The sequence below is a fragment of the Mixophyes fleayi genome, chromosome 9 (genome assembly GCF_038048845.1).
Source record: "Mixophyes fleayi isolate aMixFle1 chromosome 9, aMixFle1.hap1, whole genome shotgun sequence".
In the NCBI taxonomy this organism is placed as follows: Eukaryota; Metazoa; Chordata; class Amphibia; order Anura; family Limnodynastidae; genus Mixophyes; species Mixophyes fleayi.
This window is the reverse complement of record NC_134410.1, coordinates 15,077,750-15,094,423: the sequence shown is the minus strand read 5'-3', so window position 1 is coordinate 15,094,423 and position 16,674 is coordinate 15,077,750. Positions and strand designations below refer to the sequence as shown.

General features: G+C 42.0%; 1 protein-coding gene across 2 annotated transcripts; it reads left to right on the top strand.

Annotated features, from left to right (window-relative positions):
- The first annotated feature begins 1,983 nt into the window (after nucleotides 1–1,983).
- APOM (apolipoprotein M) lies at nucleotides 1,984–14,351 on the top strand. Of its 2 annotated transcripts, none has more exons than XM_075186571.1 (6): nucleotides 1,984–2,211; nucleotides 4,246–4,391; nucleotides 5,592–5,665; nucleotides 6,164–6,262; nucleotides 7,571–7,669; nucleotides 14,262–14,351. In XM_075186571.1, exons 1-6 carry the CDS (start codon nucleotides 2,098–2,100, stop codon nucleotides 14,282–14,284), a joined length of 555 nt encoding a protein of 184 aa, XP_075042672.1. In that variant the 5' UTR covers nucleotides 1,984–2,097; the 3' UTR covers nucleotides 14,285–14,351. The 2 variants fall into 2 exon arrangements, with proteins under 2 accessions (XP_075042672.1, XP_075042671.1); XM_075186570.1 differs by having other exon boundaries at nucleotides 1,985–2,211; nucleotides 4,234–4,391.
- The last annotated feature ends 2,323 nt before the right edge of the window (nucleotides 14,352–16,674 follow it).

The window sequence follows — 16,674 nt, the reverse complement described above, 5'->3', positions numbered from 1 at the left end:
GTAGAAGTGAGGAGAGCACTGCTGTAAGGTTACAGATGGTGTGGCGGGGTCATTGTAATGGAAGGAACATCAGAGCCCTGGTGATTACTATTCAGCTTTACTGTTTAATTTACTGAATGCTAGCTACAACTGCATGTTCACAGTATTGCGTAGAGTTATCCTTTAAAGGTGGAGCAAATGTACAGACAAGAGAGAGCAGCAGCAGGAGATTAGTAAGATTACTCCCCCCAGGCCTGTTGTATTATTAAAGGGTAACTCTCATTAAAATTAATTTATCCCTCTTATTTTCTCCTGCTATTAAATATATAAAGTGTCAGTTTTGATTAATGAATATTGACTTAGTATTAGGTATTAGTAATTGATGTATACATCTTTATCTGGCACATCTCTATGGTATTACATGTCATTTTTACTTGATTTTATTGGGTAATTTATAGAATAGACTAAGAACATATAAACGCTGAATTCTTTGCGTATGATAGCTTTGATAAAGCTTTTTAATAACTTTTCCATGCTAGAAACTATTAAAAGAGGCGATGACGGATCAAACACCATAGTAATGTGACCATTAAAATAATTAACGAATGCAGAGATTTACACTGGACATGGGAGCCCTTAATCAACCCATGCAAAATAAAACCAACAATCTGGAAACTCAGTTGACATCTGACATCTTAATAAAAAATCTTTCGCTAGGAAAATAATGGCCATACACCTGTCAGCATTTGGCGCTACTGAGCAAAAGAGGCAAACACCCTAGTCTCTGTGTGTGTTAGGGAATTTAGACTGTAAGCTCCAATGGGGCAGGGACTGCTGTGAATGGGTTCTCTGTACAACGCTGCGGAATTGGTGGCGCTATATAAATAAATGGTGATGATGATGATGATTGTCAACATTCTATAACCTACCCGATACAGATTTCTTTACATTATAGCCAACTCCTGCACTTTATTAGATCTACTATTACTAGTTACCCATGTTCTCTATATTCCCCAATATTCCTATGTATTACATAGTGGGAGCATATTTAGGAAACCAATTACATTAGCAATATTTCACAATACTTACATAGGTTTCAATAGCAATCATCAGTAAATGTCAAATAATGGAAACAAATGCCCTAGATGTAACTTATCTGTAGATAATAAATTATTGTTTCCTGTCCATTCAGGAAGTTTAAAAATTTGTGGAATCCTCTAATTTCTTCTCTGGATCCTCAGCGCTCTTAACAATGGTTAAAGTTATGGTCTAAATGCCATCACCCTTAATCTCAGTAATAAGGTAAAACTATACATTTAATCAAAGAAAGAGACAGCTGTGTGTCATACCATATCAGCAGGCATATTAACCTGTGTTGTCCCTTAGTATCTCTCAGTCTGTGTGTGTGTGTTAGGGAATTTAGACTGTAAGCTCCAATGGGGCAGGGATTGATGTGAGTGAGTTCTCTGTACAGCGCTGCGGAATTAGTGGCGCTATTTAAATAGCTGTTGATAACAATATATGCCGTGTTGCAACACCAACTCATGTATACGTATCCGCAGCTGTGCACACATACACTTTAGCACGTTTGTAAAGGACCTTTAATGTTGCTTAAAAACAACATTTTAAAAAACTTTTTTTGTTGGCTATTTTCTTCTGCTTGGTTTTTCGTCATGACCTTACGAATTGATTAGCCGGCTGCAAAACGCTGACGTGGACAGAAAAATCATTTTACTCCTCTCTATATGCCGCAAGGTAATATATGAAATGTCTATGTATGTCACGACGAAAACGCGCTGTGCGTATTTCCTGCGAGTGAGAAACAATATGAATAACGGAGGTAATGGTGATTATCAAGGGAAACGTTTTCAATTAATAAATTGGGCTATAGTAGGAGAAGTCTTCCTGTTTAAACTGACCATCGGCCTTGAGTGAGAGTACGGTTAATAATTGTCAGGAACAAAGAACAAGGGTCTATGAATGAGAAATAAATAAACAAAAAGGTAAAAATAGAGAGCAAGGTTCTGAGAGATAACCGGACAGCAAAGAGGTACAAGGAGAACACTTGGGAGAGAGAAGCCGCTGGGTTATAGCTGTCTGACAAAGACCCTCACAGAAATGATTGGCAATGCTTGGCATTACTTTCTATACCTGTATGGACTCATTATTAACTCCTTCTCCACCTGCAACAACAGTGATCGTCTATCAGCATCACACATCAACAGGACACAGGTAACCAATTGGACGTAGGCACCGAGCCAGAGTGTCCCTTTAAGGGCAACACAAAGGGCATTAAGTTTTAATGCAAACATTCCCTCATCACCTCGGTGAAGTAGAAATATAGAGACTCACAACAAGGACCCCAGTGGTCCGAGAGAAGCAAAACCCAACTGGTATATTTAATGACAGCATTTTATTTTATAGCTTGCAAAGCAAATTGTGATGTAAGAGGTTGTCAGATAAACTGATTGGATACCTTGAATTTTTAAACTCTGGAGACAAAAACGGTACGTAGACCGGTCAGGGTGAGTTTGGTCAAAACCTGGAGAAAGTACAACCTAAGTTCTGAGGTTTAGTATTAATAGATACTGTCTCTCTGACAGCATTTAAGCAGATTCTTTATGCAGATAAGAAATGCTACACTCAAAAAATACAGCATGTTGGACACTATTATAAATCTATTAACTTTAGGAAGTTAATATAGCATGAGCAATGTGGACTGATAGCAGGAGAGGGGGGGTTGGGATGCTGGAGAGCTCAATGTTAGCTGTGCATATATACTGTCATTAGTTTGGCAGCTAGTGTACATTAAACAAATTTGCATGAATTTAGTAAACGGTACAAAGTGATAAACAAAACGTTTTCACCGTTTTATTCATTATGTGCATCTGTTTTAGTTTTGCAATCCATTTGTCTTACTCGTGCATATACCATTCATTAACGCAGCCTCCTGCAAACTCTGGCTGAAGTGTCAAAGGTTACCCACCTCTGTCAAAGGTCATGTATGCAGAAGTGTAACTTTAAAGTTCACAGAGATTGTGACTGAGACCATGTTCCAGTGGTTTGAGGTTGTAGAATTAATATGCTATTTAAGAGTCGGTAGCCTGGCTGTGAATTCCTCTTGCAACCATAAATGTTAGCTATTAGCAGCAGGAACCGAAACTCAGGAGGTCATTTATGAGGAGCAGGACGACACTGCAGAATATTTGGTGGTGCTGAGCTCTTCAGTTTGTGCAGGTGCCCCTACATTTCTGCAAAACCTCATGGGTTTGTGGTGCATTATTATTATTATTATTATTATTATTATTACCATTTATTTATATAGCCTCACTAATTCCGCAGCACTGTACAGAGAACTCACATCAGTCCCTGCCCCATTGGGGCTTACAGTCTAGATTCCCTAACACAGACAGAGACAGAGACTAGGGTCAATTTGTTAGCAGCCAATTAACCTACCGGTATGTTTTTGGAGTGTGGGATGTTGGCGTTTGTGGAGGGGCAGAAGTTTGCACTGACCGAAGGGCATTCGTTGCGTTCAGGTATAGAGCCGGTGTGCCTAGTTTTTTAGAGCAGGGAAATTGAAATGGGATAAAGAGGTGGAGAGGTAGAAAGGTTCCATGTTTGGGATCCTTTCTTGCTTTGCAGAAGGGCATACAACCATTTTTACTCCATACTTGAAATTAGCAAAAGTTCTTAGATGGAAGAAATTGTGTCTTGTCCTATACTTTTAAAGAGACGCGTTTCACAACTTCCAGTTGCACTTCAGTGGAGAAGTGGATTCTCAATCACACAGAAGTGTCACATGTAATAAATACTGCCCCATGTAATAAATACTGCCCTGATGTCCCCTCATTCTCATGGTTAAATTAAGCTATAAATGAGGCTAAACAGAGCAAAAGTTTAGGAGAAAAAGTGCAAAGTTTTATCAAAGGAAAGGGATGGGTGCAAACTGGTAGGAGGATGGCTTTAGATGGGACGTTTAAACTTTTCCACAGCGCGCCTCTTCAGATGCTTCCACCTCTCCGCAGACCTAGGTCCAGCTCTAGTTTGTGGAGGTCTCTCTTGAGAGCATGGCGTAGGAGAGCACCTTGAAATGCGCTGGGTGAACCATCTAGGGTCATCAAACATTCAGGATTAGTACAAGAGATATAGATCCAATGTAGGTAAGAAATTTGCAGAAAGGTCCTATAGAGTGGCGCGTCAGTGTTTAGTATTGTTTGGCACGTTTAGATTGTTGTATTAAAGTCCTGGCAGTTCCCTTCGCAGTACATGGGGAACTGGTATTTCTTGGCAGCGGCAGCCAGACCTGGAACAAACGCGCTGGAGATCTTCAAGGTAATGGATAACGCGCAGTTCACCGTCCAAGAAGGTGTGGAGCAAGAGAAGCTGGAATTCGGAGCCTCCATTAGAGTGTGAGACTAGCTGTATGTCTCTATCACCCTCCCACTGCTTTCTCTATTCCTTATTCCGCCACTGATCCTCCAATCATACATCTCCCTGGCAGACTACACCACTTCTATTTCCTATGTGTCTCTACGCATCCTCTCACCACCTTGCTTTGCTCAACACCTCTCTATACTTTCCATTCATGAAAATGTATACTAATTATTAACCTAAACCTCCAGGTCTCTGACCTTCTCTATCTCTCCATCACTCACCTCCATATCTGCAACTATGGGTCATTTATATAGAGCACTGTGTACTATTACACACACACACACACACACACATGTACACAATTGCACCTGCTGATAATCATCCACCTATCCACGTCATCTCTTTCTAAGGCCTGTGATCTCATTGGATCGTTGCTTTTTGTATTTAAACTATTATGTTTAATATTTTTTTACATATACTGCTCATTTGATCTTATTATATATTAATTTAACCGCTGATGGGGGAAACCAGGAGTGCCTTAGTTTACAATATTCAAATATTAGAACTTACTTCCCCCCCAAAAAAAATACATTGCTTTACCTGTCCATGCTTATGTGCATTGCATTTTATTTACAGCATATTTTCACCTAGATGAAGCAAGAGACTTGACTCAGATCATTAGACTATGTTTTAGGTAAATGGGTACAGTTACGGGTACCCCTTTCTTATTTTGAGGATAGTCCGGAGCATCATTCTGCCTATCAGAGCAAGTTTCTACCATCACCAGTAGCAGAACGTGTTAAATTTGCAATGTAATTCATTTTTTGATTTTACAAATGCGCTCCAGAACCACATTTACACTTTGTCACAAAAGCACTTGCAGGCTTATCGAGCATCACTGTCAATTCATAAAAAACCCTTCTATCTTACTTTATCATTGGGACTAAACTTGCTATAGAGACAATCACATGCCCCCCAACATTTAAAAGTCAGTCCCTGATATGCCATACCAAACACACATTTGCTCAAAGTCACTCCCACTTTTCTATAAAAAAAAAACCACATTATCTGGATGTGTTCAATTACTCCATTATCTGTATGTGGCTTACACAGACGACTTTGCCTTGTCCCTCTTGGCTAGTTTACCACTCTATACCTCTAACCTTATTTTACACACTCGCTTTTTGTGCCTACCCATCATCGACTTACACTGCTTTCTCTCCACTTGTCTCCAGTAAAGATGGGTCATGTGTTCCTCGGAAGTGGATATATCTTTTGACTGAGGGCAGCACGGAGCTGAGGACGGAGGGTGAGAGAGGGGAAAAATTACATTCCTAAAGAAAGGAAAGTAGATATTGAGAGAGGTTGACTGAATAAAATAATGGGATGAAGTTATGGTCAAAACTTTATCACCACTATCTTTGAAAACTGGCACTAGATTATTTTGAGAGGTCTCTATATTTATATCAGTATTTGTGAACCATAAGCAGTCTGACAAGTCACACAATGCCTCTGATATATCTCTAGACATGCAATAAGAGCCTTATGTTGACTTTAATATATACCCATTGCCAATGAAATAGCTGCCTCCACTGTGTGTAGACAATGTGTACACTAAGCATGGAAGGGGATGGCTCAATTTGTAGTGTTGATGACAGGTGGAGTACTAAACATTACCTCTCCTTAGTTAAGTACCTGGTCACACTCACAATATTCGCCCAGATATCAGAAATGCCTCAACAAGTCAGCTCTGTAAATAATACTCAAGTGACGAGATGTGATGAATGAACTGTTTCACGTTTTGCAGGACACCCAGATAGACTGACCGAGCTATTCTCCTGTCATTGCCCACAGTGTGTTATCCTGAAGGAGACAGATAATAGCACCGCCAGGCTCCTCCTCTATTGTAAGTGCATTATGGGGGGTGGAGACACTTTTATTTTCCCTTCCTCTCCCATCTTAATGAACCTCTCTTTAGTTATCCCATTGTTGATAAACTGAAAAAACAAAACAAAAAACAAATATGAAACCCAAAATAAGCCACATTCAACTTTCCCCAATAACAAAATTAAAAAAGTTGGTCATTTTTGGATTGTTATTTTGTAATTTGTTTTTTGTTCCCCATTTGGACTGCAATGAAGTTAAGAAGGAAGAAAGGAAGATTTTATTTTCTATTTATGGCGGATCAAGATATAAGAACATAATATTTTTAAAAAAATGATTTAACAAAGTTGTGGCCAAGGGTTTGGGAAGTCTTTAATTCAACTAAGCTTTGTTGGAAAATGTTGTATGTGTCCTTATATATATTTTTTTAAACTCTCTTGTTGTAATGGTAAGTGGTGTTAATGTCCCTTGTCCATTATACTGGGACACCAAGGTTGCAAAGTTGCACAGGCTAGAAGGGGTCGGGATGAAACCCAGCACTTTTTAGCGCTGAACAGGTAGCCTATAGGAGGGGGTCGCCCCCACCCCACCATAGAGACATATATCCTGCTCTGACATACATGGGGCTGGTGTTCACTATAGTAGGGTGTACCCAGCCGATCATAGTCTCTTGTTATATTGGGATCACACAAGTCTGTCTAGTGCCCAGGATCAGGCAGGTGCACAGTAGTAATGGTGTTTATCATGTTATAGTACTCTTATGAGGGATATTCATTTTAGTACATATACACATCACTAGAAGGCAGGGATGGTAGACCCTTTTACCTAGGCCTGCCCTTCAATATTACTAACAGGTCTGGGGGTGGGTTAACCCTCCACAGCCTGCTCCCAGCTCCTTTAACCAATCCAGGCTGACCCTCTTATCTGTGCACGAGGGACATTCTGGTCACTGTACATTTATTTTAGTGTCGCTTTGGGTGTCCGTCCTCCTGCCCATGTGCAGTCACCTGCCAGGACAGCTCAACTCCCTCTAAAGTTGGGGCAGGAGCATCTGATCACTCCATCTCCTGCCCAAAGTTACTTCCAGGGCTTTGTTCCACCACCTCCGAGCCAAATTTGGCTCTTGGAGATGTGGAACCAGATCTCAGGGTTCCAGGAATGGCGATGATGGAACACCAGAGTCCACTGAGTTTAGAATCCTTCCGCATATACTGGGAAGGCTTCTGGCGCTGCCGGTATTTGGACTCTTCTCTCCTGCGCGCTCTCACATATCCCCCGCTCCTCCCTCATTATAGCCCCCTATCTTACATACTCTCTTTTTTTTCCTCAGCGCGTTCCCTGCAACTGGATGAAGGGTGTATGGAGGAGTTCAAGCATAAATCCACCTGTGAAGGCTACAGAGATATTTTACAGATCCCTTACCAGCTAGGTAATGTCCGACACTGCTACGCTTCATGTTGTGTGGGTGTGTACAAGGAAGGTTGGCAATGTCGTGTCATGTGTATGGTGTCAAAGAGGCAGACTGGCATTTGGACTAACGATGTGCATTTGAGGGTGATGCTGGCAGTCATGTTAGGGTACCCCAGCCCTACCAGCAGAAAGTGACCTACACAAAATATAAACTAGTATTAGGCTATCTGGGGTTCTCCTGCTGTTTTGAAACTACAAATGTAAGCATGTATGGCCTCCTTTGGTCATGCTGAGACTAGTAGTTCCATAGTAGCTGGAGAACCTCAGGGCATCTGCTATGAACAAATGATGGTTGCTGTTTACAGTACAATGTCCAGTTATAGTACTGTTTCCATTTGGCTCCTCACCACTTGTTAAATAGACCTTAATGTGGTTTTCGGCATGGGCCAACCATCACAGTTCATCACCATTTATTTATATAGCGCCACTTAATTCCGCAGCGCTGTACAGAGAACTCACATCAGTCCCTACCCCATTGGGGCTTACAATCTAAATACACACACACACACACTTACTTTTGTTAGCAGCCAATTAACCTACCAGTATGTTTTTGGAATGTGGGAGGAAACCAGAGCACCCGGAGGAAACACACGCAAACACGGGGAGAACATACAAACTCCTCACAGATAAGGCCATGGTCGGGAATTGAACTCATGACCCAGTGCTGTAAGGCAGAAGTGCTAACCACTGAGCCACCGTGCTGCCCAACTTTTATAAGTAATGGAATCAGAATAGAAGATGCTCGAAATGAGATTCTCTTAGCCCCTGGTACCCTAGGAAAAAAAACAAAACCCTTGTTACTTAACCTAAGATCTCTATGATCTCCACAGGACTGTAACATCAGCCAAGTCCTACATCTGAGGTAAATTACATAAGTGCACTTACCACTTTTAAGGTCTGCGTGCCTCTTGGGACAAGAGCAACCCCCTATAAGGTTCTCTCTAAATGACAAGACTGTATTCATGTGACCAGCGCACAGCACCCCTTAAAACATTCACAATGCTCAGTATTGTATGACAATGATGTCAATAACAATAATATTAAAATTGTATCTGGTTTATTAACAATAAAAGTATTAATATAAATTAAATTACAAAATGTGTAAGATATAATGGGTATAATCTTGGTTGTGGGCTCCAGGGCAATTAATGGTTTATATCAATTTTGATAGTAATATAATTCCCTTCCTACTCTATGACACGAGGAGAAAGCAAAAGCTGTGAAGGAGTCTAGGGGGTATGGGGTATATTTACTAAACTGCAGGTTTGAAAAAGTGGAGATGTTGCCTATAGCAACCAATCAGATTCTAGCTGTCATTTTGTAGAATACACTAAATAAATGAAAGCTAGAATCTGATTGGTTGCTACAGGCAACTACTCCACTTTTTCCATCCCGCAGTTTAGTATATATAGACACATTTTCATTGTGAAAGACTATACCCATTATATCCTACACATTTTTAATCTTATTTATTTTAATGCTTTTATTGTTAATAAACCAGATACAGTTTTAATATTATTGTTATTGACATCATTGTCATACAATACTGAGCACTGTGAATCTTTTAAGGGGTGCTGTGCGCTGGGCACATGAATACAAGTCCTAAATCTGACCCTAGAACCCGTCACATGGTACCATTCGTACTAGTGGGATTTTCCACCTTCAAAGTGACTTTCATTTATGAATATGCACATGCACTACTGCAACTTTTGCTAATAGATGTGTTTAATTTTTGTTCTATCTTCCTTCTGTGCTTTTGGCCATGTATTTATCTCATCAGGCTGAATCATTTATATCAATTGCCCGGGGATAAGACACAGCTCTGCTGCGCTCTATGCATTGGATACAATTGTACTTGGAGAGAAGATTTGTGTCATATCCCGGGCAACACAAGTAAACAACTCACTCACTCACTGATGATGTATAGACATGGCTGGAAGGACCAGAATAAAGCCCGAATGAAATGCAGTGTATTTAGTAGAGGGTGTAGAGGAAAAATTATATATTAACAGCAACAAAATTAAGAAAAATAAATAATAAATTAAATGCTCTACTTTTACAATACGGTAAGAAGTTACTCCATGGGGGGTATTCAATTGTTAGCGTTAACGGAAAAAAACGAACGCTCAAAAAAATATTACCGTTTATACGGTAATATTGCGCGAGAAAAGTGTTAATACGGTAGTTTACTCGCGGAATTTCAGCTCAGGGAGCAGCGAGCTGAAATTCCGCGAGTAATTACCGTATTAACGCTAAGATTTTTTGAGCGCTCGTTTTTTTCCGTTAACCCTAACAATTGAATACCCCCCCATGTGTCCTGTTAAGGTTATTAGGAGCCACTAATATAAACCCTGCTCTGTGCTTACTTAAAGCAGCCCTGTGAGAGGCACTGGGTGTCACACATACACCCATCGTTGCTGTAAGTGGTAATGGGTCTTTTTAGGGGTAGGAACGGAGTTGCAGACTTCAGAGGTGCAAGTTGTGCCCCTTCGGGACATCATCATCATCAGCTACTTATATAGCGCCACTAATCCCACAGCGCTGTACAGAGAACTCATTCACATCAGTCCCTGCCCTATTGGAGCTTACAGTCTAAATTCCCTAACACACATACAGACAGACAGACAGACACACAGAGACAAACTAGGGTCAATTTGATAGCAACCAATGTTACCAGTATGTTTTTGGAGTGTGGGAGGAAACCGGAGCACCCGGAGGAAACCCACGCAAACACGGGGAGAACATACAAACTCCACACAGATAAGGCCATAGTTGGGAATTGAACTCATGACCCCAGTGCTGTGAGGCAGAAGTGCTAACCACTGAGCCAGTGTGGGACATGGCTCATCCCCCAACAGTTAAAGTAATTAAAAAATACAAAACACTATACATGCAGTAGATGAATTATGTTTGCAAAGATAAGGACACATTTGATATATTATTATTTCAAGTTAACATTTTATTTTCGTGATTTTATTTTCATGGGAGGCCACCGGGTGTACTGTAGACATTTTCAGTGGCACTGCAGTAGGGGTAGGAAGTCACTGCACTGTGCCCAGGGGCTCTGGGATTCCCCTGCACGATATGCATCATGGGCTGAGAGCTCTTCAGTTCCTTCCCACAGAAGCACAAGCTCGGCCTGTTCAGCAGCCATAGAACATGCTCCATCATCACAGAGCACGATATAGGCAGTTTATGACTCTTTTAGATTAATTTTGTTAAAATTGAAGGTTAGGGGGGTGGCTTTTTTCTTTCTCCCCCCCTTTCTTGTGATAAAATTTAAAGTTAAGTTCCCTTATTTACCTGGATTTTACACTAATTCTTCAGATCCCATGGAGAGAGGGAAAGAGGGAGAGAGGGAGAGAGGGAGAGAGGGAGAGAGGGAGAGAGGGAGAGGGAGAGGGAGAGGGAGAGGGAGAGAGAGAGAGAGAGAGAGAGCGAATTGCTCCTAAAATAGTATCCAGCACTCCCACACTCTATCACCATAAACAATCTACCTCACCAGTGTGTCTGCAGTGTCAGCACGCAGGAATAATGAGTGTTTCTATTGTGTTAAACCAAAGCCATCAAAGTCACACATTTTTCGTTGTGTAAACGTAAAGTGGAATTAAACCCAAAACAAATATTGTAGGAGAGGGGGAACATTACGATCTTCCCTTTTATTGAATATTAGAATAGCTAGGTTTCCTCGAAAATTTAATTCAGAAGTTGCTCATGGCGCTCTGCTTTATTTCTGTGACAGTCTAGCCCACATCACAAGTCACTAACTTAGATCAATAAATAGTAAGCATTGTTAACAATGATTTAGTTTTTAAAGCATACTTGCATAGCTTGCTGTAGGAGACCTGGAGGCAAGATAGAAAAAGACGAGGAAGGTGGAAATTAATGCGGTTCAAAATGACAACTGGGTTGAGAAATCACGCAACTGACCGTACATAATGTCTCCAGGTCTGGACATACAAGGAGATGATCAGTAGCCATAGGATACAGTGGCCCTTTTTGTGTACACCGTGTCATACACTTATGTGCACGATTGCAAACGATGAAACCAGTAGCTAATACACTTATGCAAATTGGGCCATAACTAGTAGGAATTCTGCTGTTGCCTCTGCTACTTACAGATTCAGAGGCCATAATTCAATACAGTCAGCCTATGTCCATTGTACAGAACCAGGGGAGCAGAGTTGGGGGGGCAGGTACAAGATATCGGGGTCCCTGTCTGCTTGGCGGCCGTTGACTGCCCATTTAGCGTGAGGAGCCACCAGCCTAGTGTGGTCACAACCCCTTAGGCAGCTACGGAAGGGGCCCCAAGAAGTTGCTCTACCGGGGCCCAAAATTCCTCCTGGCGGCGCAGGGTTGGACTACCGAAGGTGCAGTGGAGGGGGGCCGGTCAATTCTGGCACTTCCCCGTCCATCCTAGGCCACCACAGGAGACCCCATCCCAACACCTCTGCTCCCTAACATCCCCCTCTTAAAATCAGGAGCTCCCAGTTCCTCTCAGGAGTTTTAGAACAAACAGCAAAGTTAAACTACAACCACCATTGTTCGTAGCCAGGCAACAGTTAGGAAGTATTGTTCAACAAAGCTAACTGAACGTGATAACCCGGCCACGGTGTCGTCCATTAGTCAAATGTGTACTGAAGTCGGCAAACTTTTATTTTGTGTGTTTACATTGTAACAGTAACGGGCAGAGTGTGCTGGTGGCTGGGGGAGCACTGCTCATTCTCTCTCCTATACAGCATCTGAACAGTCAGGAAGTAACACAATGCCCGAGCAGCCGATGTACGTGACGAGGCAGATTATCACTGAGTCACATGCCACTAATACGTAGAATATTTCTGAGTGGGGGAAGGATGGCACAAATACCAAGCTTGTCACATGTAGAATGTTACTGCTGTCTGTACTGTACCTGTGCTGTGTATACATGTCATGGTGTAGTAGTGTGTGAGGAGGAGACTGACACTGCTGCTGTCTGTACTGTACTGTACTGTGCTGTGTATAGATGTCATGGTGTAGTAGTGTGTGAGGGGGAGACTGACACTGCTGCTGTCTGTACTGTACTGTACTGTACTGTGCTGTGTATAGATGTCATGGTGTAGTAGTGTGTGAGGAGGAGACTGACACTGCTGCTGTCTGTACTGTACCTGTGCTGTGTATACATGTCATGGTGTAGTAGTGTGTGAGGAGACTGACACTGCTGCTGTCTGTACTGTACCTGTGCTGTGTATACATATCATGGTGTAGTAGTGTGTGAGGGGGAGACTGACACTGCTGCTGTCTGTACTGTACCTGTGCTGTGTATACATGTCATGGTGTAGTAGTGTGTGAGGAGGAGACTGACAATGCTGCTGTCTGTACTGTGCTGTGTATACATGTCATGGTGTAGTAGTGTGTGAGGAGGAGACTGACACTGCTGCTGTCTGTACTGTACCTGTGCTGTGTATACATGTCATGGTGTAGTAGTGTGTGAGGAGGAGACTGACACTGCTGCTGTCTGTACTGTACCTGTGCTGTGTATACATGTCATGGTGTAGTAGTGTGTGAGGGGGAGACTGACACTGCTGCTGTCTGTACTGTACCTGTGCTGTGTATACATGTCATGGTGTAGTAGTGTGTGAGGAGGAGACTGACACTGCTGCTGTCTGTACTATACTGTGCTGTGTGTACATGTCATGGTGTAGTAGTGTGTGAGGGGGAGACTGACACTGCTGCTGTCTGTACTGTACCTGTGCTGTGTATACATGTCATGGTGTAGTAGTGTGTGAGGGGGAGACTGACACTGCTGCTGTCTGTACTGTACCTGTGCTGTGTATACATGTCATGGTGTAGTAGTGTGTGAGGAGGAGACTGACACTGCTGCTGTCTGTACTGTACCTGTGCTGTATATACATGTCATGGCGTAGTAGTGTGTGAGGAGGAGACTGACACTGCTGCTGTCTGTACTGTACCTGTGCAGTGTATACATGTCATGGTGTAGTAGTGTGTGAGGAGGAGACTGACACTGCTGCTGTCTGTACTGTACCTGTGCTGTGTATACATGTCATGGTGTAGTAGTGTGTGAGGGGGAGACTGACACTGCTGCTGTCTGTACTGTACCTGTGCTGTGTATACATGTCATGGTGTAGTAGTGTGTGAGGAGGAGACTGACACTGCTGCTGTTTGTACTGTACCTGTGCTGTGTATACATGTCATGGTGTAGTAGTGTGTGAGGAGACTGACACTGCTGCTGTCTGTACTGTACTTGTGCTGTGTATACATGTCATGGTGTAGTAGTGTGTGAGGCGGAGACTGACACTGCTGCTGTCTGTACTGTACCTGTGCTGTGTATACATGTCATGGTGTAGTAGTGTGTGAGGAGACTGACACTGCTGCTGTCTGTACTGTACCTGTGCTGTGTATACATGTCATGGTGTAGTAGTGTGTGAGGAGGAGACTGACACTGCTGCTGTCTGTACTGTACCTGTGCTGTGTATAGATGTCATGGTGTAGTAGTGTGTGAGGAGGATACTGACACTGATCCCACCAATTACATTATCAATTTCTCTTTTCAGAAACCTGTCATCTGAAAGAATGATCATGGTACTTTGGAAGAAAATAGAATAAAATAAAAATGAATAAATAAAATGAATTTATATCTACAAGTCCTGTGTTTCCTCAGTTTACCTGGCATGTGCTTTATAAATCCTTACTATTTCTGTGACCTATTTCTTAATATTACTTTTTAATTCTTAATACTTATTGCAGAAAATATTGTCTTGTCATGCACATTTCTCACCCACACACCCTGCACACTACCATATTGTGGGTTGAACCAGTAGTCATGTGATTACAGATATCCCTTCCCTGACATGTTTCTGGTATGTGCCCAGATCCTACTACAGCTGTCATACAGGCATTTTTTGTTTGTTTTTTTAAACAGGGTGTGAGGCGAGATGAGAAAAAAAAAATCTGTTTTTGCTTGGAACAAAGAATTTTAACAGTCCATTGGTGCAGATTGGTCTTTCTGCTTTTATCTATATTGCTGTCAGAGCCGACAGCTCCACCATAATGCCAGGATGTGAGCACACGTGAGCCTACGCTGTCCCTCTTCACCCTACCTGTCCCGCTGCTCCTCCCCAGACCTGTCGTCACTGGGAGAGAGATATACATAGCGCCAATCCCAGCCCTTACATAAGTCAGCTCTGAGTCATAGTTTCCATAACATGATTGTCTCTATATGTCAGCTGCATGAATCCTTAGACTGCCTGCACTACAGCAGTGACAGCTGTACAATCCCTGTAATGCTTTATAGAGATATAAGTCTGTACTACCTAGTAGCTGGCAGGATGGAGCTTCCCATGCAGAATACAGTCTGGGGGCAGTTTTGTGCCTTGTGTTGTACCCACATGCAAAAAATGTGCTTTTAGGAGGCGTTACCTTTTCATTGGGAGGACCCCTGTGGTGGAAATCAGGCCCTGTCCTATACTTACAAGTGGACATCTTTTGCAGTTCACAGGAGCACCTTATATGTGAAAATGAATTTACATTCTATACCCTCTTCCCAGTACCAGCACTAAATTCTATACTAGATCAGATCCATTATTCCAGATTCTATACTCTCTTCCCAATACCAGCACTAAATTCCATACTCTCTAGATCAGTCTTATTATTCCAGATTCTATACTCTCTTCCCAATACCAGCACTAAATTCCATACTCTCTAGATCAGTCTCATTATTCCAGATTCTATACTCTTCCCAGTACCAGCACTAAATTATATACTAGATTAGTACTAATAATCCAGATTCCATACTCTCTTCCCAGTACCAGCACTAAACTCTATACTCTCTAGCTCAGCGTCATTACACAGATCCAATACTCCCATTACCACTAACAGATTCTATACTCATCTCCCCAGTAATACTTTTACAGACTCGTACACTTTATATCTTCAGTGCTACAAATATAGATTTATAGACTCTGCTGTCAATAAACTTTACTATAAAACTAGAAGTGTCATTTTCGTATCTTTTAATGTCTAGTTAAATAACATGGCAGAAAATGGCAAAACACACAACTTACTTAAACTGAAAGCAAACATAAAACATTAAACGCATTTTACATTTACCTGTGTGTGTAGGAAATTGCTGTTTTAGTGATAGAATTCTCGGCTAAGTGAGCAGATTTAGTGTTACCAAAGAGGAGGTAGTCTGGAATTTTTGTCACTTAATCTTGAATGATGTACCGGTGTTACTAATGGATATCATGCTAATGGCTGGATATGGGGTTGTTATTATCAGGGTTGAGAACATCTTTGTTACTGGGATTTGTGCGTAGGAACAAAGGATTTAGCTGTTGGCGTGGGTCACTTGCTCAAGGTCATAACGTGGTTCATACAAAGGGAAGGTCTCCAAGTTGGACCTTGCACCAATATTCACACTTACTAGGAACCACAACAGCAAAGTACGAATTGGTGTCACCAAGGAGGCAACAAAATCGTCTCAGAATATTGCCAGCTGCCATTATGTGTGTGGTTATATTGGTAAAATCAGACCCCTTTTTAATCCGTCCCCAAAACAGCCTAATCTGTCAAATCAAATCCAGCCACCTACATGTGAGGCCAAATTGAAAACTGCTGCTTTCATTTAGGCCGGAGGACGAATGGCCCTTGTTTGACCAGTTTAAAAAGGAGCTGTCATCTCTGTGGTAATTCCTTTTTTTGCTAAATACAGGACATTCAGAACCTGTACAATTAAAAATGTCCTCGCGTACGGTTTTCATCCAAGAGAGGCTCCAGTGCATCAGACAATGACCATGCTAATCGAGCTGACCAACATGCTAATTTATACAAATAGCATGCTAATCACAGCCTCCGCCGGCCCCTGCACCACATCAGCACTATAAACCGGCGAGAAGCGTGCCCTTGGAGCAGAGTTCTGGGAGAATTTGCATACAGATCAAGCTTCTTATCTGGTGAGCTGGGAAA

What these genes read in the sequence shown, in the direction of transcription:
- APOM (XM_075186570.1), top strand. Translation starts at nt 2,098, where the DNA reads ATGATTGGCAATGCTTGGCATTACTTTCTATACCTGTATGGACTCATT. An exon ending in TTCGGAGCCTCCATTAGAGT is followed by an intron (nt 4,392 to 5,591) that starts GTGAGACTAGCT and finishes ACTTGTCTCCAG; the next exon opens with TAAAGATGGGTCATGTGTTC. An exon ending in CGCCAGGCTCCTCCTCTATT is followed by an intron (nt 6,263 to 7,570) that starts GTAAGTGCATTA and finishes TTTTTTCCTCAG; the next exon opens with CGCGTTCCCTGCAACTGGAT.